This window comes from Callithrix jacchus, chromosome 5 (assembly GCF_049354715.1).
Source record: "Callithrix jacchus isolate 240 chromosome 5, calJac240_pri, whole genome shotgun sequence".
In the NCBI taxonomy this organism is placed as follows: domain Eukaryota; kingdom Metazoa; phylum Chordata; class Mammalia; order Primates; family Cebidae; genus Callithrix; species Callithrix jacchus.
The window spans coordinates 46,040,746-46,068,278 of NC_133506.1; the positions used below are offsets into that span (position 1 = coordinate 46,040,746).

The following is a 27,533-nucleotide window of genomic DNA, read 5'->3' on the forward strand; positions in this document are numbered from 1 at the left end:
AAGATGCTGGGTGCGGTGGCTCACGCCTGTAATCCCAGCACTTTGGGAGTCTGAGGTGGGCGGATCATGAGGTCAGCAGTTCGAGACCACCCAACCAACATGGTGAAACCCCGTCTCTACTAAAAGTACAAAAAATTAGCTGGGTGTGGTGGTGCATGCCTGTAATCCCAGCTACTCAAGAGGCTGAGGCAGGAGAATCGCTTGAACCCAGGAGGCAGAGGTTACAGTGAGCAGAGATCTCACCATTGCACTCCAGCCTGAGAGACAGAGTGAGACTCTGTCTCAAAAAAAAGAAAAGAAAAAAAGATGGAAACCCACTGATCAGAGAGGGTAAGGAACTTGCCCAGGGGCACATGAGCCCAAATCAGCCTAATTCTGGAACCCACACCCAGAACCACATGTGTGCAATGAAAGTGCCCCCCAAGCCTCAACCCTGCAAACTACAGTGTGGGGAAGTTGCAATGGCCTCTAGAAAGCCTCCCCAGACTCCTCCTTTGCTGAAAGCACGGGGCAGGGACTGGTTTCCATCTTTGGGTCCAACTTCCCTCCTTGAACTTTCCCTCACATCTCTGACCCTCTTTCTCAGAACACACGTGATTCCCCTAGTTCCCCCTGAATGCCTCCTCCTCCCCCACTGGGGAAGTTGCTCTTACCAGTCAGCCAGCCTGGGATTCTATTTATGCATTTATTTTTGTTTCTTTTTAATGACTTGTTTCTTTTTAAAGTTTAAAATGTCTTCTGGGTGTTAGAAGGCAGGGGAGTCTATAAAAATGAGCTCAGTGAAGATGTGAGTGGGAGATTCTGTGCTCTAACCTACCGTGAGTTCTGAAATAGTGCAGAACTCATGTATTTTACACAATTTCAGAACTGGAAGCAGCAAATAGAGCTGAACTGGATTCAAATCCTGACTCCACCATTTCTCATCTGTGTGACTGTGGACCTGGTGCTTAACCTCTCTGTGCATGGTTCAAATGGAGATCATAATAGTTCAGGCTTCACAGTGGTGGTGTTAACTAATGATTACCATTATTACTATCCCCATTGTCATTACTACTGGTTTTGGAGCTCATGGGAGAGACTGAATAGCATCATGGCTGACAACAGATGCTGAAACCAGGCTGCCTATATTTAATTCCCACTTGACTGGCCGTATGACATTGGTTAAATAAGTGGCCTCTCTGAGCCTCAGTTTCTTCATTTAACAAATTCTCCCCTGGACAGAGGGATTGGCTTAGAGATGGCATATGAGCTTCAATTGGATCGGTAAGACTCAAGGCCAGGACTCAGGGCCCACCAGGGAAAAGAAGCTCTTTCCACTGGAGTTGCTGAGCTGACAGGCGGGGAGCCTGGAGCTGCTGGCGCCATCGTGGTTCCCTCTAGAGGACAGCCTGCTTGAGAGTGAAGCTAGCACAGGGGGAGAAAGATAAGAGAGCTAGGGAGAGACAGAGTCACAGTGGCATTGCTTGAGCTCCTGGATCTGGCCATGCCTGAAGCAAGCCTCCTTTGGACGTCTCAGTTTCAAGAACCAATAAATTCCCCATTTTGCGAAAGCCGCTTTTCAGTTGGATTTTTCTCACTGGAAAGTATCCAGACTGACACCAGGATGTCCCTTAAGCAACTTGCCCCAGGCCTGCAAGCTAGTGAGTAGCAGCCTCGGGGTTAGAAGCTCCTAGCTCCAAGCCACAGTGCTCAGTCATCCAGCATGCAAGGCACTCTATACTGGGTGTTCATTGGTTTCACCTCTTTACTCTCTCTGAGGAGCTATTTTATCATCTCTCAAATGGGAATAAACACCAGGCTTGCAGGAGTATTGGGAAATAAAAATTCAAAGTAATGCTATTAGGCCAGGCATGGTGGCTCATGCCTGTAATCCCAGCACTTTGGGAGGCTGAGGCAGGCAGATCACTAGAGGTCAGGAGTTCGAGACCAGTCTGGCCAACATGATGAAACCCCATCTCTACTAAAAATACAAAAAAAATTGGCCAAGCATTATGGCAGTCACCTGTAATCCCAACTACTAGGGAGGCTGAGGCAGGAGAATCACTTGATCCCAGGAGGCAGAGGTTGCAGTGTGCTGAGATTGCACTGCTGCACTCCAGCCTGGGGCAACAATGTGAGACTCTGTCTCAAAAAAAAAAGTAACGCTGTTAGCTAGCATGGTTTGTCGCTGAAGGTTGAAGTTCTGTGCACCCAGTTTTTAATGGTCTGGGCCCTGGCTTTGCCCCATTACTTATTGCATTACAGGGATGTCTGTGGCTGCCCCTAAATCAGCCAATCGGTCAAGATGCTCAAATCCTCAGTCGAGCATGGGTGAATCTCAGAGGGAAGAGCCACATTCCTTCCTGGCTACGTGTACTCAGTGGTAAGTGGAGGAAGCTTGAGGACTCTTCAGCTCTGAGTCTATGATATACAAAGAAGTCTTGTTATGTTTGTTTCTAGAAACTTCTAAGAACTGATAGGCTCTTCTGGGAATGATTTGTAGTGCAGGGAAGACAGCAATAAACCAAATCGACTTAGTCTCTTTCTTTAAGAAGTTTACATTTACTGGCAGAGACAGATGATAAACACATAAAACAAATGTATAACATCACATCACATGGTAACATAAGGGAAAAAATAAGTCACTAATGCCTGGTAAGTGTCAGGAAGAAAAAGGGGTAGAGTGATAGGGCACTGTTTATGAGCAGTGGTCAGAAGGGAGGTCACTGAGGAAGTGACATGTCATCGGAGACCCCATAGGGCTCATTCGGGATCACAAGCCCCTAAAACTGTGCCATCTCCCAGGAAGAAGATCAGGACCAATTTTTCCAGGAAACTTGCAGACCTTGCTAAGTTGGGAGTCAGTGATCTGTTGGAGGCTTGGTAAACAGCCATCCTTCTCCACTGACAACTCTTAGGACATTTAAAAAAGTTTAATGGGTCATTGATTTATAGTGCTGATTTCCTCCATTAGCTAAATCCATGAAGAAAAGGCTGGGGAAGCCACTTGAGATCATTCCTCAGCCATGCCTGCCAGGAAAAGGTTTTAGCCACCATGTCACATGATCATTTGTCTATTTTCTAACCAGTCATCACTAAAGAGTCCCAATCACCACCATCACATTGCTGGAGGATCCCAGGGCGTGGCTGCTTCTAGGCCAGGCCTTAGCAGGGAAGCGCCAGAGCTTTGCAGATCAGCACCCAGCCTCAGAGAGTCAGGGCAGACCTGAGTCTGAGTCCCTCCTCTCAACGACATATCAAGGAAACAGACGAGAAGTCTAGGTTTCTGCCCTCCTAGAACATGACAGTGGAGGGCAGGAAAAGGAAACAACCTAGCAAATAAGTAAGACACAGATGAGTGTTAAGAGTCACCAGGAGCTAGAAGAGGAAAGGGAGGCTCCTCCCCTAGAGAGTGACTGGGGACTATTTTAGCAATGGTGGTCAGGGAAGACCTGTTCAGGGAGGTAACATTTGACCTGAGACCCGAAAGCTGAGAAGATCTTTAAGAAGCATGATCCAGGCAGAAGGAGGAGTTGGTGCAAAGGGCCTGGGGTGGGAGCCAGCCCTGTGTATTTGGAGATAGATCTGAGACTGCAGGGAAGTAAGCGAGGGGACACAGGTCACGTGGGCCTTGTGGCCGAGGGTTAGACATGATTTGGGTTTTCTTCTAAATAGGATGGGGAACTGCTGGAGGATTTTGCATAAGAGGGTTTCATGATCCATATATATATATATATATATATATATATATATATATAGCCCAGGCTGGAGTGCAGTGGCTATTCACAGATGCGATCCCACTACTAATCAGCATGGGAGTTTTGACCTGCTCCATTTCCGACCTGGGCCAATTCACCCCTCCTTAGGCAACCTGGTGGTCCCCCACTCCCGGAGGCCACCATATCGACACCGAACTTACTTTGGACACCCAATCAGCATAGTGCACTACAGCCCAGAACTCCTGGGCCCAAGTGATCCTCCCATCTCAGCCTCCCAAGTAGCTGGGACTACAGGCACGCACTACCATGCCTGGCCATTTATCTCCTTTATTTGCTATTATTTAAAGATATGGAGTAATGATAGTCAATATTTATCGAGTCACTCAGTATACTAAGAGCATGATATGTACTCATCCAATCTTCACATCATCCCTATGAGGCAAACACTTTAATTATCTCTGTTTTACAAAGGAGCGCACAGAGCAGGGATTAATGAAAATTTGCCCAAGCTTGCATCGCTAGAATTTATGCAGTTGGAACTTGGACCCATGAAGCCTAGCTCCAAGGCAGGAACTCCTCTGGAGACCAGGTTAGAATGCAGGTTTCCATACCAATGTGCAGTACTACTTTGGACAAGTAATTTTGCCTCTCTGTGCCTGTTTCCTCATCTATTTTTTTTTTTTTGACAGAGTCTCGCTCTGTCACCCAGACCCAAGGGCAGTTGTGCAATCTTGGCTGACTGCAACCTCCCCCTCCTGGGTTCAAGCAATTCTCTTGTCTCAGCCTCCTGAGTAGCTGGATCTACATTTGCATTCCACCATGCCTGGCTAATTTTTTTTGTATTTTTAGTAGAGTTGGGGTTTCACCATATTGGTCAGGCTGGTCTCAAACTCCTGATCTCAGGTGATCCACCCAACTCGGCCTCCCGAAGTGCTGGGATTACAGGCGTAAACCACAGCACCTGCCCCCTGCCAACCCCATCTAATGTTTTATTTTATGTTTTTTGAGACAGGGTCTCACTCTGTCATCTAGGCTGGAGTGCTGTGTTGTGATCATGGCTCACTGCAGCCTCAACTTCCCAGGCTCAAGTGATCCTCCCACCTTCGCCTCCTGAATAGCTGGGGCTACAGGTGCATGCCATAACACTCAGCTATTTTTTTTTTTTTTTTTTTTTTGAGGCAGGGTCTCCTTCTGTCACTCAGGCTGGAGTGCAGTGACGCAACCTCGGCTCACTGCAACCTCCACCTCGCAGGTTCAAGCAATTCTTGTGCCTGAGCCTCCAGAATAGCTGGGATTATAGGCATGCCACCCTGCTAATTTTTGTTTTTTTTTTAGTAGAGATGCGGTTTTGCCATGCTGGTCAGGCTGGTCTTGAACTCCCAACCTCAGGTGAGGCACCCAACTCAGCCTCCTAAAGTGTTGGGATTACAGGCATGAGCCACCACAGCCATTTGGTTTCCTTGTTTATTTAGTATCACCTGTATTGGAGGGTTGGTGTGGAGATTGAATGAGAATATGTACTTAGAATTCCAAGCATAGTGCCTGCCACAAGCACTCAGGGAATGAGCTGGAACTCAGCTGATAATCCCAGGTAGTGGCTGTGGGCAACACAGAATGAAGACATCTCTGTGCCTCAGTTTCCTCTTCTATTTTTTTTTCTCTTCTAGGTTTTCTGACTGCCTGCAGTTCACAATGTCCACATGACATGCCAGGCCCAGAGGAGGATGGTTTAAACCCAAAGAAGAGCCCAAGGGAAGGCAGCCTGCCCAACCTTTTCATGGGTGCTTCAAGGATCACAGGTAAGAGAATCAGCTGGAGTTGAGGGTGAAAATGCAGACTCCTGGTCTCATCCTTAGACCAAAGATATCTGAATCCTTTGGAGGTGGGACCAGGAACCTGCATTAGTCAACACTTCCCAGGTAGTTGTAAATGTCAAAAGACAAAATTACAACCAATGTCGTTTAAACGTCTTAACTGGCTTTATTTGTGATTCTTTATCGGGCAAGACTTCATTCCAGAAAATAGCACAGGTGTCCCAATGAGAGGAGATTGTTTTTATAGACAGAAAAGGGCTGAAAAAGGCAGAAACAAAGAATGAAAAGCGATTGGTCATTTCAAAGTTACTTTCCTTGTAAGGCAGGAACAGGGAAACAGAACAAGAGAGAAATAACTGATTGGTTCATACCGGGTTACTTCAGGTTACTTTTTGTTGTAAGGTTTAAAGCGAAGGGAACTTCATTATGCTGATTAAACCTAGCCTGTTTGGGAAATCAGGCTGTGTATCTCTCTCTGTGATTTCGTGAAAGTCATCAGTCTGATGATGTAGGACTTTAGCATCAGTGACACCATTTTAATTTTTAGTCTAGTCTGTTGAGACCCTAGTGCGGAACTTTTTTTTTTTTTGAGATGGAGTTTCGCTTTCATTGCCCAGGCTGGAGTGCAGTGGAGCTATCTCGGCTCATTGCAACCTGCGCCTCCCAGGTTCAAGCAATTCTCTGCCTCAGCCTCTGAAGTAGCTGAGATTACACACGCCCGCCACCACGCCCATTAATTTTTTTTGGTATTTTTAGTAGAGACGCGGTTTCACTATGTTGGCCAGGTTGGTCTTGAACTCCTGATCCTGTGATCCACCTGCCTTGACCTCCCAAAGTATTGGGATTACAGGCATGAGCCACCGCGACCAGCTTTTTTTTTTTTCTCTTTTTTTAAGACAGGGTCTCACTCTGTCACCCAGGGTGGAGTGCAGTGGCGCCATCAGAGCTCACCACAGCTGCCACCTCCTGGACCCAGGTGACCTTCCTGCCTTAGCCTCCCCAGCAGCTGGCCCTACCACATCGGCTAATTTTTTTAGCTTTTAGTAGTGACAAGGTCTCATTATGTTACCCAGACTGCTCTGGAACCCCTGGTCTCAAGGCATCTGCCCACCTCTGCCTCCCAAAATGCTGGGATTACGGACGTGAACCACCGCGCCTGGACTCTTATGATTTTTATTTAACATAATGCACCAGGAAATTTGTGCTCTGCCTCGTTCAGTCTGAGTAGGAGTTCCCTGATACTCTGGAAAACATTTAAAATCATTCCAGTAGGCCAGGTGCGGTGGCTCACACCTGTAATCCCAGCACTTTGGGAGGCCGAGGCGCGCGGATCACGAGGTCGAGAGGTCGAGACCATCCTGGCCAACATGGTGAAACTCCGTCTCTGAAGAAAAAAAAAAGAAAGAAAATCATTCCAGTAAAAAAAAGAAAAGAAAAAAATCATTTCAGTACTCCATCCATTCATTCCTGCAGCACCCAAATGGAAATTCTGCGTTTCAGACAGGGCACTACCCTTAGAGTAGTGGGCTTCCCCAGCAGCCTGGTGAACCACGACACTCCTGAGTTTCATGAAAAGAGGGCAGACATCTGGCCAGAGCTGGGAGGCAGGAAGTGGATCACGGTTTACTCCTCCCATACTCTAGCTTGGATTACTGAGGCCAGGGCTCTGGCGCTGCAGGAAAAGTGCATGACTACTTTAAGGCCACTCACTCTGTGACTCAAAGGGCAAGGTGGAGGCTGGAACTCAAGGACCTCCCGGGCCTGGCGAGCCCACGCGCCATGGGCGGGGCTCCCGGGATCGCCTAGGCAACCCGCGAGAGCCACGCCCGAGCCCAGAGCCCCCCGAAGGGAGGAGGGAGCGCGAGCTATTAGACGTCTCGCGGTGCTATGGCTACTTCCCCTAGCACCTCCCCCGACTCCTCCCCGCGGAAGTGCTTGTCGACATTCTCGATCGTTGATTGGTCCTTATGCTTCAGGGGCGGAGCCCCTGGCAGGCGCGGTGCGTAGTTCCGGCTGCCGGTTGACATGAAGAAGCAGCGGCGGCTAGGGCGGCGGTAGCGGCAGGAGTTGGGGCTTGCAGCGGGCCTCGGGGCTAAGAGCGCGACACGGCTTGGAGCGGCAGACAGCACAGTGGGCTGAGAAGGAGGCACAGCAGCCGCCCTGGCCCGTCATGGAGATGGAAAAGGAGTTCGAGCAGATCGACAAGTCCGGGAGCTGGGCGGCCATTTACCAGGTGCGGGAGCGCCCCGGAGCGTGGCGGGCCCTTCGCTTAGGCCGCGGGAACATCCCCCTCAGGTTCCCAGGCCCCAGACTCCCTCTGGGTCTCGCCTCCGCCTCGCCCCTACCGCTTAAGGATTCGATGGGACAGCGACGCACTGCGCCTCCCGCTCTCTTTGTCCCCCTGGTGGGCCTGTTTCTCGTCGTGGCCTTGGAGCCCCCTTCAATCCCCCACCTCCCTCCTATTCTCCAGCCCTGGTGAATTCTCAAGCCGGGGGGCCGCCGGTCTGTGCTCTAAGCGCGAATCCCTCGCACCCTGACCCCGCCCCCTGCCTGTCCACTCTTTGTCCCCTGGGGTGATTTAGCATCCCCACTATTTCCTTTTCTGGATTGGACCACCTCAGACTCTCTCCCTTTGTCTCCCTGGGGAAAAAGGTTACTCACCCCCTTCACGTTTCCTTTCTCCTAGTCTCATTGTGCGTTGAGTCCCAGGGATGACAGTCCCCTTCTCACTTTCTGTTCATTCATTTATTGGATAGGAGTTGGCGAGCCTGTTCTGTACTGGGCATCGCTTAGGCACTGGAGATTGTGTTTGCTAAACAGTACAGGCAAGATCGTAGTCTTAGTGAAGCGTAGAGTCGAATAGGGCAATCAAACACAGAAGCGAATTCAGTTACGGGTGATGTGAAGAGAACGACTTCCTAACGGGGCGACTGCATAGCCAGTACAGGTGCCGGCTGCCTTAGAGACAGGGCTCAGGGAAGGCCAGTCAGAGGCAGAGACATTTGCTTTGTGAGCTGAACCAGGAGGAGCAGAAAGCCATGAGAATATGGGGCTACAGAACCTTCTGGCCAGGAGGCCTGCGGTACCCACTCCATTGGGGCCATGATACTATCTTTTCGGGCAGGGAATCAGGAAGGTTAGCGTTTTAACCCTCTCTAAAATATCATCTTTCCTCAATCAGCAGCTTAGTCTTTGGTCATGGCTGAGATGACCTTGTCTTAGGAGTCTTCATCTCTATGTGTGTTAAAAAGTTAGGAAAGTAGGGTTTCTCGTATATCTATAAAACAAATAGTTAAAAACACAAAGAGATTTTCCTTTCATAAGCAGCTAAATCCTCCGAAGAAAATACGTGCTCCCAATTAAATGTCATTGCGGGGGCTGTGAAGATTAAAACCACACTTGCACAGTATCTTAAATTAAGCAATGTACAGAATAGAGAGATTTTGTTACTTGTATAAAGGGAGAAGGCCTTTTATTCTGTTTTCAGCTTATAGGCTCAAAAGGCAAATTGTGAGATCTATCAGCTGTTTCGAGCACCACTTAAAAAGGAAAAAAGCTTTAAGCAGTTCTTTGGTATGCTTGACTAACAAATGCCTTTTTTTGGCAGCCTTGATTTTCATGTGAATTTACATCAAGCTTATTTGATGGGATTCTTTTTATTTAGACTGTAGTGTGTATATTAGTTTCCACTAGACTAATATTTCTAACTACTGTAATCTATATACTAATACATATTATCAGTATATAAAACTTGTATATCATATCTGGTCTCTGAATTAGTTGAATGAATTCTGCAAGTAACTGAGAATGTGTAGACAGATTTTCTGCATCAGTTTAATGCAGTTGAGTCTTATGGGGCTTTACATGAAAATTCTTGATCTGAAGTGTTGGAATTGATTATGGTGTACCCCATCACAAGTGGAAGCATTGTGGAGAAATCTTTTCTCCACCATGCTCATGTTTGGCTAATTTTTGTATTCTTAGTAGAGATGGGGGTTTCAACCATATTGGCCAAGCTGGTCTTGAACTCCTCACCTCATGATCCACCCGCCTCAGCCTCCCAAAGTTCTGGTATTACAGGCGTGAGCCACTCTGCCCCATCTGTTTCTTACAGTTTTAAGCCAGGGTGGCCTGACCTGTCACCCAAGCATTGTTAAAACTGTTAAGCATGCAACTATTATAGAGTGTGTCAGTTTTCAGTTAAGTTCCTTCGTTGTTCTTAAGGTTTTTTTGCCACAAACCGCACAAGGTAGTCAAGGTGTTGAGATTTTCCTGCTTCTTAATGGATTGCCACATTTCTGGAGGTAGTTTCTTTTGGTCTTAGAAAATTGTCATGGTGGGCTTTTCTCACCTCCACTGTATGGATATTTTTCTTCTCTAAAATCTTGAAAGCAGAAGCTTTTCTCTCTTTTTTTAAGAGACGGGGGTTTCACCATGTTGGTCATGGCTGGTGTTGAACTCCTGACCTAGTGATCCGCCTGTCTCGCCTCCCAAAGTGCTGGGATTACAGGCGTGAGCCACTGCGCCTGGCTGCTTTTCTCTTTTTAAGTGTAAAGCTAGCTCTTTGTCATACAACTGTAGCATTTTCTAAAACCATTCAAATGACCTTGAGTCTAAAGTGGCTAGTTTTCCAAGGTATGTATCATTTTACCAAAACCATTATTTTTCAGAGATTCAATGAAATGTATTTACAATTGGCAGAAAATGAAAGTTTAAAAAAATTAATATTACATGTCAAAATGAGGGCAGCCTTATACAAAGACATAGTTTGAGCTTGCCTAGCCTATTGTGATTAGAGAAGCAATGTAATTTTTGCTTACAACTTGGTAAACAGGTCAGTTACTCTTATTTTCTAATTAAAACAAAAAGATGTAAAAACTCAAAACTATTGGGAAAAGAAAAAACAGTCAGGAGGACTTTGGAATGCCGAGGAATATGGCAGTTTAGAAAACAAATTTTTCAGGCAGAGATTCTATGCCAGTTCAGTTTGATAAAGTGAGCATAACTGTATTTTTAATCTTTAATGCTAATAAATAGCATAGATGCTAATAAGCATTTAGGTCTATAAAAAGTCAGCTTTGATAGTGTATATAGATAGCTTTAAAGATTGTTTTCTAGCATTTAAACACTTTAAAATCATCCAGTTGTTTGATTTGGCTTAGCTGTCTAAAAGGAGAGTGAGCCCAGGTGAGGAAAGAGATTGGTTTTATGGAGCTGGAATGAGAGGAGAGAGGAGAGGGTTGAGTGAATGAAAAGAATAGCTCATGTGCTGCCTACATCTGTAGTTTAAGAGGGGCTGGGTCAGGTGTTTTGCTTGTTTTCTCTTTAAATTCTTTGATTCTCTGACACCATTCATTATATCTCAGTTTGAATGATTTGATTGTTTCAGATAAAGGAGACTGCAATAGTGGCTTGTGAAATGAAGGCAAGATTTATTCCATGTTAGAGGCAGGCTTTGTAAAATGGGCCACGCTTCCAATTGACGTTTGTTTTTATAGCTGTTTTTCTTTTTTATTTATTTATTTTTGAGACGGAGTTTCGCTCTTGTTACCCAGGCTGGAATGCAATGGCGCGATCTCGGCTCACCGCAACCTCCACCTCCTGGGTTCAGGCAATTCTCCCGCCTCAGCCTCCTGAGTAGCTGGGATTACAGGCACGAGCCACCATGCCCAGCTAATTTTTTGTGTTTTTAGTAGAGACGGGGTTTCACCATGTTGACCAGGATGGTCTCGATCTCTTGACCTCGTGATCCACCCGCCTCGGCCTCCCAAAGTGCTGGGATTACAGGCTTGAGCCACCGCGCCTGGCCTTTTAGCTGTTTTTCTTATGAAATATAATCTAATCCCTGACTAGGTTAAAACCATGTAACAATGGTTTACTAAAATTCCTTACTGATGGACAGCTTATGTTATATTCCAACAAGAAGAATATTAAGACTTGCCAATAACGTTTATTTAAATATCATTTTCTTTAGAGGAAAAAAAAACCCTTATTCAGAAGAGAAATATCTATACACTATGACTCACTTCACTTAAAAAAAAGACTAACGGAAATGACGTGGAGAGATTGGGAAGTTCTAGTCATCTTCAGTGACCCATTAGATCTAAATGTTCTCATTTAGCCCTGGTTTGAGTGAACTAAATTTAGGCGTCTGATCAGTACTTTGGAAATGGTGCAAATACCTTTGTAATTGTCTAGGCTGATATTAAATTAACTGGGAGCAAAAGTAGAAATAGTGGAGGGAAGAACTTTTTGCTATTGTTATTTGACATCACTGGCATATTTATAGGAATACTTTGGTGTTTTTGGAAGTGAGTAAACCACACCAGATGGTTCCAAAAAGTCAGCTGGGGGATAATGGTAATGCCGCTTTTTCTTAGCTGCAGCTTATCTGCTGTTGCTCCTCCTACATTTTGCATTTTATCATGAATAGCTCCTCAAAACCTAAAATACCTGGTATTGAATAATGTAACTGAATATATACTGAATTTCACGGTAGAAACAAATAAGAAATTTCCTATGGAGGTTTTTTTTACTTAGCTACTGAAATTACGACCTTTTCTTACGTTTTCTTTCCCTTTTCTCTTTGTTAAAGAAAACCGTCTTCTGATCTTCTAGATTACAGAATCCTTTTGGCAATTTTTGTTCCTTGCAGTGCTTTTTCTTTCTTTTTTTTTCAAATAGAGATGGGGTTTCACTGTGTTGACCAGGTGGGTCTTGAACTTCTGGCTTGAAGCGATCCTCCCACCTTGGCCTCCTGCAGTTGGGATTGCAGGCGTGAGCAACCGTGCCTGGCTTGCAGGTACTTTTTCTGAGGCCTGCCTGAGCCTATATATATTTTGCACAATTTGGCATCCCTCCCTACAGTGTTTATGCTAATTTGTTTCTGGTAACAGGTAATACTGGCAAATAGGCTTAGGCTGGGCATGTTCCTTTATGCTGCCCATGTTCAGGAAAATTGGAATTCTAGCAGGGTCATTGTTACCAGATGATGTAGTTTGGCACCAGTCATTCCGTGTGCACGTTTTGTGTATCCAGAAGGGCTGGGGACTTTGGAGTAGTGGGTGATCCCCTCTGCCACATTTCATTGGTTGGTCACTATGGTATCCTTCCCACCACACTAAGAAGTCTAGGTTCTCAGATGTTGCTTATGAGCCTGCAGTGGTTTCTAGTTTCACACTGCAGAAAGGAGTGGAACTGGTTACCCATTAATATGGCCCCTCAACAGTCACGCCACATTCCCCTCTCCTCCACTGGTATATTCTTCAGATCATCACTAGAGTAATTAATTGTTCTAAAACTAGATTTGAATCCATCACCCCTCTGTGTACCTATTTCTTATGCTTCCGTAACTTGAACTTGTAAAGTTCAAACTCCTCCTTACCACGGCATCCAGCTTCCGGTCCTTCCCTCCCATGTGGCTTCCATTCTAGCTACACCAGAAACGGCAGCGTTCTCCAAACTCATCCTCACCCTTTGTTCCTCTATACCATTGCTTAGCACTTGGTTCAGGATGCCTCTCCCATTCAATCTAGCTTATACCTTCCAGCTCAAATGTGTGCTTCCTAGCACCAGAGTTTAGCTCCGTCACCTGTGTGTTTTCATACAAGCTGGCATATCTCTTCTAAAGCCCTGCTGTCAATGCAGCTGTGTCTTTAAAAAAATTTTTATTTTTATAAAGTCGAGGTCTCGCTGTATTGCCCAGGTTGGTCTCAAACTCCTGGGCTCAAGCAGTCATCCTTGGCCTCCCAAAGTGCTGGGATTACAGGTGTGAACTACTGTGCCTGGCTCTAGCTCCTACTTTATATCCAAGTTTATCTCTAATGGAGCCCAAGCTTTCTGAGACCACCTGTTCTATCTTTCTCATTCATCTTGGAGTCCTCTGCTCCTGGCATAGAGTAGATACCTAACAAGTGTTGGGATTGAATTGTCAGGACTTTGCTAGTCTGATGGTGTAAAGAGGTGCAAAACATGCTTCCTGGCTCCCATTCTAGGGGGGCAATGATAGAAGCGAATAGATTAGCCCACATTAGTACCAATAGCAGATGTCACTCTGGGAGAAAGCCCTGCCACATTTTGAGTCAGCCTTATGAGGTAATTTAGTATTGCCTGCTCTAGTGGCTTTGGAAGAAAGGCTGGCATTCTTATCCAGTAGAAGCTGATACCCCACTGATTTGTTTCACAGAAGCTTTAAATGTAACAACTAATTTGTACTTGACCTAGGGTGAACCTTATAGGCAACTCGGAGGTGATATGTTTGTCTCTCAGAATTGTGGAATTCCTCTGCCCTCTTCACTCCTGACTGGTTCTCACAAACCTTCTAGAGGGCCTTTGCATGTGGTTGGTTCATAAAATATGTTTTTGATTTTGGGATATAAAATATAGTTCTCTATAAAGTAATCACCATTAACAAGTCTGAATTTATTTTCAAACTATAAAGGGTGATGACATTTTTTGGCCTTTGACCACCCTTAGGCCTAGAGAGTAGTTTCATGTTTTGCTTTTCCTGGTGTCTTCTGTGTCTGGGTATAGTTGTAGTCTCAGCTGTCATACTAACAGTGCTGAGGGGGCTCTTACTTTCTTTGGGTTTTGGTTTCTTCCTTGGTAAAAATGATCCTAAGTTCAGGTCAAGTAATAAAAATTCTTAGTGTACTCACAAAGAGAATTTAATGTTCCTGAATAATCCTTGTAAAAACTATAGCGGTTACTCAGTTTTCTAAGGTGTGGGTGGGTACAATTAGGCTCAAAAGTTTATAGGAGGTTTGTGAGTGTAGTTAACGGCTCAAAAGATGGGGTGTTTTTTCCCAAGAGGCATTAAACGTTTTTGGTAAATAGAATTCATTTGACTTAGTAATGTGGGAAAATGAGTAGCCCTGACACATACGCTATGCTTTTGCAGTTTTTCTCTCAAGTAGCAACGGGGTGGCTTTTCCTGTAAAAGATAGAGGAACTGATTCTTGAGAATTTACAAAAGATTCAACCCTAACTAGGTACACAAAGAATAACTGCCCTTTATGTTGTAATTTTAGGAAGAAACCTACATCTGGTCTAAGTTTCATTTGAATAATATGACAGTTTACACATATGCCATATTTGAGAAGAAAGTACCTAAGTCTCCAGCATTTTAGAACTAATACTTTACTTTGTGTAGAAATGGCCTTCAGAGTTTACTAGCTACTGCCCTCTCCTTTTTCTTTTTCTTTCTTTTTTTTTTTTGAGACGGAGTTTCGCTCTCGTTACCTAGGCTGGAGTGCAATGGCGCAATCTTGGCTCGCCGCAACCTCCGCCTCCTGGGTTCAGGCAATTCTCCTGCCTCAGCCTCCCGAGTAGCTGGGATTACAGGCACACGCCACCACGCCCAGCTAATTTTTTGTATTTTTAGTAGAGACGGGGTTTCACCATGTTGACCAGGATGGTCTCGATCTCTTGACATCGTGGTCCACCCACCTCGGCCTCCCAAAGTGCTGGGATTACAGGCTTGAGCCACCGCGCCCGGCTCTTTCTTTTTTTTTTTTTTTTTTTTAAAGAGATGGGGTTTCACCATGTTGGCCAGGCTAGTCTCAAACTCCCGACCTCAGGTGATCCACCCACCTCAGCCTCCCAAAGTGCTGAGATTACAACTGTAAGCCACCACACCCAGCCACCCTCTCCTTTTTCAAAGCAGCTTGACATGATCATCAGTATCTTCCTGACAGTGTGTACATTTTGATTGAAAACTGGAAATAAGGCCTTTTCACACAGAAGATTCCCTCCTGCCCTGAAAGAGCCAAAGTAAACTGTAGCCATCAAATCTATTGATCTCTGGGCTTTGGTACAAGTCATGCTACAGATAATACCAACTACTTATCAGCGATTTTTAGTCCTTTTAAAAGTTTTTTTTTTTGAGATGGAGTTTTGTTCTGTCACCGAGGCTGGAGTACAGTAGCGTGATCTTGGCTCACTGCAGCTTCTACCTCCTGAGTTTTAAGTGATTCTCCTGCTTTAGCCTCTTGAGTAACTGGGATTACAGGCGTGCACCACCATGCCCAGCTAATTTTTGTATTTTTAGTAGAGATGGGGTTTCACCATGTTGGCCAGGCTGGTCTCAAACTCCTGACCTTGTAATCTACCTGCCTTGGTCTCCCAAAGTGATGAGATTACAGGCGTGAGCCACCATGCCTGGCCAAAAGTTTATTTTTTTAATAACTTTTTTTTTGGAGATAGGGTCTTGCTCTGTCGTCGAAGCTGGAGTGCAGTGGCACCTTCACCTTCTGGGCTCAAGTGATCCGCCAACCTCAGAATCCCAAGTAGCTGAGACAACAGACATGTGCCATCATGCCCAGCTAATTTTTATGATTTTTTTGGAGTAGAGATGGGATTTCGCTGTGGTACCCAGGCTGGTCTTCAACTCCCAGGCCTAAGCCATCTGCCTGCCTCAGGCTCCCAAAATGCTGGGATTACAGGCGTGAGCCACTGTGCGCAGCCCTGTCCTTTTTTTAAGAGAAAAATTTTGACATGATTTGATTTACTGAATGCTTGTGATTTTACCAAGGCAGTAAGGTTTTATGGATGGCCTACAGTAATTAGATAGAATTAGTGCTCCAAGAAGTCTGCTCTATAATATAGACTTAGAGTAAACATGACAAAGGGACACTTAAGGTCTGCATTTTCTCTGGGAGATAAACATATTCTTTACTACTATGAATCTAGTACTGTGCTCGAAAATTCTATGCCCTTTTTGAGGACTAACCACTTGTTGAAGTAAAGCTTTGGGTCCCAAGTAGACTTGAGTCTCTGTCTCCCTCGCTTTACTTTTCAGTTGTTTCTTCCTAGAGACTGAGGTATGTTTTACTTTTACAGATGAAGAAGGAGAAGCCTCGGCTATGTCTGTGGCTTTTGTGGGTGAGAAACATCACTTGCAGAGATAAGATGAGCATAGCAAAACTAGGTTTCCAAAATAATGCTTAAAAATTTCTTAGTGATTAGAAAAGGAAAACTCTTCCCTTATCTCTGTTAAGAAACATTTTTCTCCTGACTTTTTTCCTTTCTTAATGTATCTTTTATTGGCATGTCTCTTCCTTTTGCAGAATCTTACTTAAAAGTCACCACGTCAAATGACAGGAAACAGCTTAGCTAATTTTTATTCAGATGGGCACTGGTTACAGGATTGCACACTATTGCAAATTGCTTACAGGAAAGTGAACATCCAGTAATTATTCCAGATAGAATTCTCTTAAGAACATAGGTTACTTAAAACTGTCTAAGACGAAGCCACTTCTGAATAAAACTTCACTCAAGAGAACAAATAAGCAAACTGCGTTTAGCATAACATGGTAAATGAGCTTTAACTCACCTTGATTTGTCACTTTGAACTACTGTTTCACTTTTCAAATAGGGCTTAGTTTGCTTCTGTAAGGATAAAGGGAAAATATGCCTTCACTGAGTCATAAATATTTGTGTGGCTAACTTTTACACAGAGAAAAGAGGCCTCTAAGAAGGTACCCAGTGAGTTTTTTGGGGATGGGGGTAGGGAGGGAATATATTGTTTTTTGTTTTTTTGTTGTCATTGTTTTGCTTTGTTGTTTTTAACCTGATCTGAACTGTATCTTGGCAGCACTTTTGAATTAAGAGCATTATTACCATTATTGTTCATTACCTATATGCCACCTCCCTGTTGCCGGAGTGTTAAGGATCATCCTTTAAGGTGGGGTGAGGCAGAATGGGGCCAAGATCAGGAAGTTGCATCAGGTTTCTACAAGCACAAAACCAAATTTTTGGAGCAGTCCCCAGCATACAAGCTGGTTTAGCCACACCTAAGGGTCGCTCTTGAACATTCCTTGACAATCCACATCCCTAGAATGTTAGGTTTTAATGGGTCCTTTATGTACCTGTCATGGTATCATTTCTGAGCATTTCTAAATGTTCCTTCATGTCTTACTGATGGTTTTTCTTGAATAAATTGTAGGAATGTTAGTGCCATTATCAGTATTTTCTTTGCTCTGTTGACATCACAAATAGCTACCCAGGTCTGCTACTTTCCCCTGTTTCTCTACCTGCTAATGAAAATAACTTTTTGAAAGTTTGAGTAACAGTATTGGAGAGTGCACAGTGGTAGGTTCTATACTCATCCTTAACCACTCGTTTTCATCTTTTATGAGCTTGAATTTTCTCCAAAAACTTATAAGAAAATTTACCAAACATAATTATCACTCAGAGAGAGAATAGTTGTAGTTTTACAAACCCAGTGCATTTTTTTCCCCATGAATACATATTTGTCAACGAAGCCTCATGTTGCAACTTGTTCCACTACTCGGATGGTGACAAACTTTGGGTTTCCCAATGACTTGGAAGATGTTGCTTTTGCAAGTAGGAAATAGATGGCTTTAGAAGATGGAGGATTACTTTGGTTTGAAGTGGGAGTGTGGTGTGTCCTTAGCTGTCTGTGAAATGCAGCTGGAGATGGGTGTGGCCCTTCATCTTCATTTCCCATCTTCAGTTTGAGGAGGTAGTTACCCTTTTAACCACTTAAGAACTGCACGGTACATGCTGTTTTAGTTAGAGGGCAAAACCGAGCTCCTGTAGTTTCCCTGGTGCTTGCCTTCACATTAATACAATGTCATCGTTTGGCAATGTTTACATGCCAGGATCTATGTTAGAAAGAAGAAAGGGTATAGCTGAAGTTAAAGGATGCAGTTGGCCTCCCACCTTTAGTTTTTTCTAAGTGCCTTTAAAGTTCGATTTTTGTAGGTTGATCATAAGGAAGTGATAAGTATGTTAGGTTATTTGTGGTTTGAGCTAATTTTAGTCTCTTTTACAGCTTGCTTTGTATCCTTTGCCATTAAAACATGCTTTCTAGAAAGACAACTTTTGAATGTAGGACACAGTTTATATTCTATACTTGGCTATATTTCAAAAAATATTTTCTCAGTACTTTGGAAGTTGGACAGTTTGAAGCATAGTAACATTATTTAAAAATCATTGATTCCAGCTGGGCGTGGTGACGTAGGCTGTAATCCCAGCACTTTGGGAGGCCAAGGTGGGTGGATCACTTGAGTTTGGGAGTTCGAGACCAGCTTGACTAACATGGTGAAACCCCATCTCTACGAAAAATACAAAATTAGCCGAGCGTGGTGGCGTACACCTGTAATCCCAGCTACTTGGGAGGCTGAGGCAGGAGAATTGCTTGAATCTGGGAGGCAGAGGTTGCAGTGCAACTATCACTCCACTGTACTCCAGCCTGGGTGATAGGAGTGAAACTGCATCTCAAAAAAAGAAAAAAAAAATCATTGATTCTTTGCTTAGTGACACTTCTACTTTTCCAGAAAGTAAATTATATTCTTTCATAGAGGTATGGAATTCTTCTTCCAAGCCAGTGGTTAAGAAGGCATAGTTGATATTAAAGGATTTTTAAAAGATTAGGACCATGCCTGCAATGTATTGAAGCAAGACTGCTGGGCTGTGTATAGGAAACCTTCCCCAGCCTGTGCCCTTGGTTGGTAGAGCCTTTTGCTCCTAAGGGTAGGGGCTTGTATCTGCCTCCAGTACTGGTTAGTTTCATACAGAACAGTTGTGTTTCAAAGCTTTAGTCTCAAGGTGCCTTGTTCCCCTGAAGCAGCCACCCTGAACATATATGCTCACAGGAGGGGACATGTGAGGTCGTGGAAGAAAACTCAGGAAACCGGGATTGGGTTCTGACTCTGCCTTTGACTGTGGGACTTCGAGGAGTTACAATACAGAATCTGTAAAATGTAGTCATTAGACTAGACAGCCATATAGCATGACCCCAGTCTAACTTTCTACAAATTCATGGTTATACCAGGAGACCAGAGGGCGGGATGATCTTTCTGGAAAAACTGGGGCTTCATGCCCTACTCATGCTGGATTTGGTAGCATTATTTGGCTGTTCCTGATCCCCCAATCTAAAAGTGGGACAGAACTTTAAAATTTCGTATTAACTCAAATTAAAACTTTAAAAACCCATGGATTTCCTTAAAAATAATAAAATGCCTGTGGGGGCATAAATCACATTATATTTTAAAATTCTTGAATGCCACATGGATGAATGCAGTTCCTTTTCAAATTCTTCTTTTGTCTAAAGAGGAATGTTGGATTTTTGTAATTGGACTAAAAAATCTTCCATTTGAGAGAGAAACACAGTCTGCTCCATGTCCTGCCCTTATTCAGGTTAAAACCCTCTAATAGCTACCATTTACTGAATTCTGTGTTGTGCCTCAGGCACTGTGCAAAGTCCTTTACATGCAGCACTATTTATCATATACTATCAATTGGTCTATAGGAGCAGGATATGTTTCAGGAAGACAGTGGGGTCTCAGCCCCTCAGTGCTTTCTCCTGTGTCCTGGATCCAGCTTCACAGTGGCACTATGGCAGTGTGGTCATTGCTTCAGCTTCCAAGTATATGGCTGTGAAGAGAAACAAGGGATTGTGCTAATCCTCCCTGATTTATTAGGACATAGGAGGAGAGAGTTTGTAGTTTTTGGCCTTTGCCTAGTTTTCTAACCTCTTACCTAGATGTCACAAATGGGCTACCCACAGTCATATTTTGCTTGGTCTGCACAATGTTTTTTAAAAAAGAGTTTAATTTGTGCCATTGTTTATAAGTGAATCAGGAGAAATGACATGCAACTCTGGATTCTGTCCTTTCTTGGAAAGTCTGAAAATCATACTGTCTGAGCTTACATTGGCAGTGGTCTGCTGGGCTGGGGGACACGACTCCTTTTAGATGGACACATGTGCGTTCCAGAGTTTACTACAGTCTCCCACAGTGGGTCACACTGCCCTTGTTGGTGTATGTTACTTAGCCCTTGAGTTTGCAACCCTTTACCCAAGCTGAGTTTTCTCTTCAAGCTTGTTGTTAATGTTATATGATGCTTGGCCTTGTAGGTATTTGGTGTATTATCATTAGATAAAGTGGACGCAAAGGGCTAAAGGGTTGGTGGCCTGAGGGAGTACCCTTGACATTAAAATGCAGGGTAAAATCATTGGCCAGGTGCTGCTTCTTGCCCTTCCTCTTTTCTCTCTCCCCTCAGCCCCCTTCTGCTATTTTGAGGAAGTCAGAAGCTACCACCATTTTTTCCTACCTCAGGCCACTGAGTGTGGCTGTATTTTTGTCCCATGTTCAGTTGTTTCCAGGAACTGTTTTTGATGACCAACTTTAAGTTAAATTGGGTGGGCCTAATGGGAGCTGATAAAGAATGACTTGCCCAAATATGCTTGTACTGAGATGGCTATGAAGTAAGGTTTTACTGACTTGCTTTACGACTTGGTCAGGAGTGATACCATTTGTCATGTGTCCAAATTCATGACTAGATGATTTTTCTACCTTATCCTCATAGCCACAATAAAAGAAAATAAATATATAGGTTGCAGGGAGGAATGTATCTTGTTAAAGGTCTCTCCCTTTTAGCCACAAAAGTGCATATTATGTTGTAGGATATGCCTTTTCTTTGATCCTTCTTGAACACCTGTTGTTCTATAGAGTTATGTTGTGTATGGCGAATTAGAACAAGCAATAGATAAGGATGATGCTTTACCATTATAGCACAGTCAAGGTCTTTGTCATAGGTTTTGTACCTTTCTCCAAAGGGAAAGGTATTTGGTTTTTGGTTTTTGTTTGTTTGGGCTTTTTTTTTTTTTTTTTTATTAATTGAGATGGAGTTTCACTGTTGTTGCCCAGGCTGGAGTGCATTGGTGCGATATCGGCTCACTGCAACTTCTGCTTCCCAGGTTCAAACGATTCTCCTGCCTCAGCCTCCCAAGTAACTGGGATTACAGGCACCCACCACCATACCTGGCTTTTTTTTTTTTTTTTTTTTAAGTAGAGATGGGGTTTCACTGTGGGCCAGGCTGGTCTCGAACTCCTGACCTCAGGTGAGCCACCACACTCGGCCAGGTATTTGCATTTTTAATCTCTATGCCTTACTGTCTTAAATCAGGAGGATTTGGTGATTTATTCAATGTGGGGGGAGGAGGAGAAGAAGAAATGGGAGGAATGTTCCAGATTAGTAGATGGAGCCCCTCACCGAGGTGGGAACACAGGAAAACGAACAGGTGTGCAAAGAAGATGGTGATTGGGTTGTGAACATGTTGATAGAGGACGTTTGGGGAAGTATCTGGTAGGTGGTGGGGTGTTTAAATGTAGAGCATTCAGAGAATGCTCAGAAGCTTCAGAGAACGCTTCCCAAAAGGACAAAACCAGCTCAGTATTTTAGCACTCCTGGATCATATGACATGACAGCATGGCTGCTTGATATGTGTATGTGAAATTAAAACCAACAATTAAGGACCAATTTCTCTGTGAAGCTTTTTGTTCATCTTTCATTTGCTTTTCTTGTCTAGATTGTAAGCTCCTTGCAGCCAGCATCTTATTGACTGAGTCATTCAACAAATAATACATGAGCAGCTACTAGGTACCAGGCTCCATGCTGGGCAGTGGGGTTACGTGGGTGAGGAACACAAACTTGGTCCGTGCCCCGAGGAAGTTCAGTAGTCCAGCAGACAAAGTGGCTGAATAAAGATAACCCTGGCTCACAGTGATGAGCTCTTTTAGGCCTAGGCCCCAGGTGCTATGGGGATGCTCAGGAAGAGGTATGTAATTGGGATTGGGAGCAGGTGAAACAAATAAAGGATAGTGTATAAAGGTAACATCTAAGTGGAGTTCTGAAAGGCAATGCAGAGTGAGCTTGTATGTTCTCTGAGTCCCTCCCTTATCTGGGATTGACTTCTTGCCTGTTTCTGTTCATGTTAAGTGTCACCTAGGCTCGAAAGCATGAGGTCATATTTCACTTCCTTCCTCTTTGGTCTTAACACTTCTTCCCTACCCCCTCACACAATGCATATGTGTTACTCTCTTATTGTATGTATTTTCCTCTCTTCCTTTTTATATTTCCTCTGCCATTACTTTTAACCTTGACTGCCATATGGCCTCTAAATGCTTCCAGAAGGGTAGCCTAGTGGAGGTTATTCCATCATGGCCTTGAGCTCATGCTGCCAGATAGTGTAGGTGACTGTGTAGGTGTCTTCTCCAGGAAGATGGTATTTGTTTCATAATAAATGTTGTAGCCCTAGAACACCAACAACAGTGCACTGTAATTAGTAAGCAAGCAGTATAGTATTCATTGAAGTGAAGTGATAACTTTATCCAAGTATGTATGCAGATAATCTTTGATTTGTACAAAAAACAGAATTATATTTTAATATGTAAAGATTATTTAAAGGAATCTTCAAATGTTAGCCTTCGCACTAGGAATACATTGACAGTATGTGCCTAGCCCACTGATTGTCAGCTGACACTATGAGAATAAAGGTCTAATTTAGTTGTTGTGAATTTTAAGGGATATTTTCAATGATGTTGGCTGGTTTATCCCATTATCATTATGTGGTCTTCCTTTGTTTGTTTGTTTGTTTGTTTGTTTGTTTTTGAGACGGAGTCTCGCTTTGTCAACCCAGGCTGGAATACTGTGGTGCAATCTCAGCTCACTGCAACCTCCGCCTTGCGAGTTCAAGCGATTCTCCCTGCCATAGCCTCCTGAGTAGCTGGGATTACAGGCATCTCCCACTGCACCCAGCTAATTTTTGTATTTTTAGTAGAGATGGGGTTTCGCCATGTTGGCCAGGCTGGTCTCAAACTCCTGACCTCATGATCCGCCCACCCTGGACTCCCAAAGCACTGGGATTACAGGTGTCAGCCACTGTGTCAACCTAGGTAGTCTTATTAGCAATTCTCAGTACACAGATAGCTTTGAGTGATTCTTTCAAGTACCTTATTAAGAAAACTTAAGTGTGTTGATAATTATCTTACTTTTAAATGGCTAAGTGATGAGACTGAATTTTTAGGCATTGTAACACTTCAGATGTGATTACAGATTCTGAAATTTCTGATTACTTAAATTTATTTATTTGTTTGTTTATTTTTGAGATGGAGTTTTACTCTTGTTGTCCAGGCTGGGTGCAGTAGCATGATCTTGGCTCACTGCAACTTCCGCCTTCCAGGTTCTAGCGATTCTCCTGTCTCAACCTCCTGAGTAGCTGAAATTACAGGCACCTGCCACTATGCCTGCCTAATTTTTGGTATTTTTAGTAGAAACAGGATTTCACCACGTTGGCCAGGCTGGTTTCGAACTCCTGACCTCAGGTGATCCACCCGCCTAGGCGTCCCAAAGTGCTGGGATTACAGACACATGCCACCGTGCCCAGCTTGTTTATTTAAATTTAAACACAAAAATATTTTGAGGAATTCTGAATGATTTACTGATTGCTCCCCATCTTCCATTCACACATTTATTAAATTCTTCCCTTGCCATATAGAAGCAGTGTCTATGCCATATATGCCAGATAGCAGAACTGGCAATCTATAAACCATTCAAGTTGTGAAAGCATCTGTCCTTTTTTCCTATTTCTAATTCTAGCTATGAAGATTATATATAGAAGTAGTCCTGGATTTTTTTTTTTAAATAGTTGTTGACTACAAATCATTTAAATGTCTGAAAGGGGAAAGGTTTTCCTTAAAAATAGATGACAAAGGAGAATAAAAAGGTACTTTGACTGTTTTTTGAATGGTGAGGAGATTTTTTTTTTTTCCTCCTAGTTTTCTTTTGGAGTCATTTATGTGTCACTGAGTGGAGTATATATGTGGCAGAAGTAGATGTATGGGGTAAAAGAACCATAGTTCCTAAGCTTCTTGACACAATCACTGAAGTATAGCCAGTATACGGCCACACTATCACAGGGGGAGGCAGCTTTTTGAAGCAGATTAATAATAATGAGTTGATTAAAAAGGCATCCTGGATAGAAGTCCAAACTCTGGAGAAGACCCCAGTTGGCTGATTATGCTTCGTCGTCTTATTTGCTGAGGAGAGTGAAAATGCCTGGAGGGTGCAGGGGAGCACAGAGAGAGAGAGAGAGAGAGAGAGAGAGAGAGAGAGAGAGAGAGAGAGAGAGAGAGAGAGTGTGTGTGGACTCTTTCACTATGTATTTATAGGCGTGAATGTATCTTAGGACTTAAGCTTTTTTAATAAATTGCTATATTGGGGAATTGCTTAATGGCTTGCCTTCTGTTGTATTTAATTTAATTTAATTTTTAATGATTTTTTTTGTGTGGGATACAACATCTTACTATTTTGTCCAGACTGGTCTTGAACTCCTAAGCTAGAGTGATCCTCCCACCTCAGACTCCCAAAGTGCTGGGATTGCCTGGTGTGAGCCACCACGCCCAGCCTATTTGTAGTTTAAATGGGCCCCTTGCAGTACTCCCTATCCCCTGAGTTTACCTGGCTCACAACCTGTCTTTCCATTTCAAGGCTTCTGTCACCCCCAAGCCATGTCAGTGTGCATTTGGGCAGTCCACCCAGCACTATCACCTCATGTCCCAGGGAACTTCCTGTTCCGCTCTTCCTTCTAGCCATTTCCCTCCCTGGCCATTGAGATAGTCTCTACCTTTGACCTGTTTTTAAGCTCAGACCTTCTCTCTAGTTACAGCCTCTGTGCTTCCACATTCCCTTGCTCGGTTACTTTCTCCCCTTTGGGTTTTCTCTTTCATTCACATTTCCAGCTGTTTCTTCCCTCCTTCCACTGCAGCCTCCTCACTTCCCTCATGCTGCTGAGACTGTGGTCAGTCACTTTAGATGCTGCCTCGCAGCTGTACTGTGTTCATCTTCTTACCTGAGCTCTAGCTCTGGAGCAGGCTTGTCACCTGCCTTTATCTTCCTGTGCCCAGGCTCCTAAGTGCTGCTGGAAAAAACCTCTCAGTATCGAGCCACTGGAAATCCAGTCTTCAATCCCAAATCTGTCTCCCCCAGCATCTGGCCATCAGATCTAAAGCTTACCTGCCTTCCTTTACACCTCATTTCACTTCCAGGGGAAAGGAGCCTTTGCTCCTGTCTGAGGCACCTTCAGTCTGTGCTCCTGACCCCTTCCCATCTTGCCTGTTCAAGACATCATCCAATAATGGGTTGGTGACTCTCTGAGGAATGGATCCCAGGCCCTCCCTATTACCATCTTGTGTGCCAGTTCAACATTCTCAGCTTCTGCCAGGAGAGCCTGCCCCTCTGGCCACTGCTTTATGCTCTCCTTCTCCGGTTAAAATTTTTGAAGTAAATAGGTCACTGTGCCCATTGTTTATCTTCCAGTCACTCTGTGTGTTCATATTCCAGGGAAGTGAGGCTCTACACTACTAAGCCACTGAAATCGTTTTTTTTTTTTCTTCCCCAGCCAGAGTCTCGCTCTGTCGCCCATGCTGGAGTGCAGTGGTGCAGTCTCTGCTCACTGCAACCTCTACCTCCCAGCTTCAAGGGATTTTCCTGCTTCAACCTCCTGAGTAGCTGGGACTACGGGTGTGCTACCATGCCCGGCTAATTTTTTGTATTTTTGGTAGAGACTGGGTTTCGCCACGTTGGACAGGCTTGTTGGCCATGCTGGCGTGTTGACCATGTTGGCCAGGCTGACCTAAAGTAATCAGCCTGCGTCAGCCTCCCAAAGTGCTGGGTTTACAGGCAGGAGGCACCGCCTGGCCTGAAATAATTCTTGACAAAATGATTACTATCAGCTTCTTTGTTGCAAATCCAGTGTCTATTTTGCATCCTTATTTTAGTGCAGTTCAGTGTCGTAGACCTGTATTTGCTTATTGAATATCCTCTTCCCTGTTTTTATAACTTTTTTCCTTTCCTTTTCTATCTCCTGCTTATCTAGCTAATCCTAGATCTCACTTGTTGGTGTCTTCTCTGTTTGTTCCTCAACTTGAGGAGTTCCTGTAGGTTTACCCCAGCTGGCACTTTCATTTAGGTCTTTTGTTCTTTTTGAGCCATCTCATTCACTCTCAGGCAGGAGCATTGGCCCTTGAATTCAGAGTGTGCACATACACACCTTGCACTCTGGGGCAGCCTTCAGAGGCGCTTTGTTCCTGACATCATGGCGGTCTGTGCCTCGTGGAGCCTTGCATACTGCTGTTTCGTCTGCCTGGAATAGCCTCCCTTCTACTTAATTGATGCTTGTTCTTCTTTCCAGTCACATTTTGTACATTTCTTTTTTTTTTTTTTTTTTTTAGGGCGCTACATAACATTTTCAAAAAAGTAAAGCCTGCCATGCAAATATGAAGTGAACATGTGCCAAACATTTTTTTTTTTTTTTTTTTTTTTTTAGGGAAAAAGAGAAAAAGAAGGGGAAAAAAAGAAAAAGAGGGAAAAAGGAATATTACTTCATTCCTAAAATGGGTTTCAATAATGGCCGATCAATATTTTGAGTGTTTAAAGTGGTTAATGCATATTTTATGTGTTTAAAATGGAGACCTCTATTGTGTTTATTTGTTCTGGCTCTGAGTTCAAATCCTGGATATCATTATCAATTTGTTGTCTCGTTGAATCTAAATCTATGTGTCTTATGTATCTGGGTGTTAAGATCTCTTATTGTTACATTAATCCTTTTACCCTTGTATCCTTATAGCTTTGAAATCTATTTTGTCAAATGTGAAAATTGCAACTCCTGCTTTTTATTTATTTATTTTTGCTCTCCATTTGGTTGGTACGTTTTTTTTTTCCAACCCTTTATTTTGAGTCTATGTATATCTTTGGATATACCATTGGATTTTGTCTGTATCTTTTGATTGGGAGATTTGGTTGATTTAACTTTAGGGTTGCTGCCATTTGATATTAACTGGCTATTTTGTCCTTTTGTTGATAAAAATTCTTCTTTATGTTAACGCTCTTTACTTTTTGGTGTATTTTTAGAAAGGATCATACTGGTTGTTCCTTTCTGTGTATAATGCTTCTTTTAGAAGTTCTTGTAAAGCAGGCCTGGTGGTAATAAAATCTCTGAGTACTTGCTTGTTCCTAAAAGATTTTATTTTTCCTTCAAATGTAAAGCTTAAATTGGCAGGATATGAAATTCTGGGCTGAAAGTTTTGTTCTTTAAGTATATTGAATATTGGCCCCCACTCTCTTCTAGCTTGTAGGGTTTCCGTTGAGAGATCTGCTGTAAGCCTAATAGGCTTACCTTTATGGGTAACTTGATCTTTCTCTCTGGCTGCCCTTA

At 43.6% G+C, this 27,533-nt stretch overlaps 1 protein-coding gene across 2 annotated transcripts in view; it reads left to right on the top strand.

Annotated features, from left to right (window-relative positions):
• Nucleotides 1-7,515: 7,515 nt before the first annotated feature.
• Nucleotides 7,516-27,533, top strand: part of PTPN1 (protein tyrosine phosphatase non-receptor type 1) — a 78,132-nt gene continuing 58,114 nt past the window's right edge. For both annotated transcript variants that reach the window (XM_002747667.6, XM_035298916.3), the window contains exon 1: nucleotides 7,516-7,745. In XM_002747667.6, coding sequence (XP_002747713.1) covers nucleotides 7,683-7,745 — 63 coding nt within the window. In that variant the 5' untranslated portion in view covers nucleotides 7,516-7,682. The remainder of the gene's footprint in view (nucleotides 7,746-27,533) is intronic.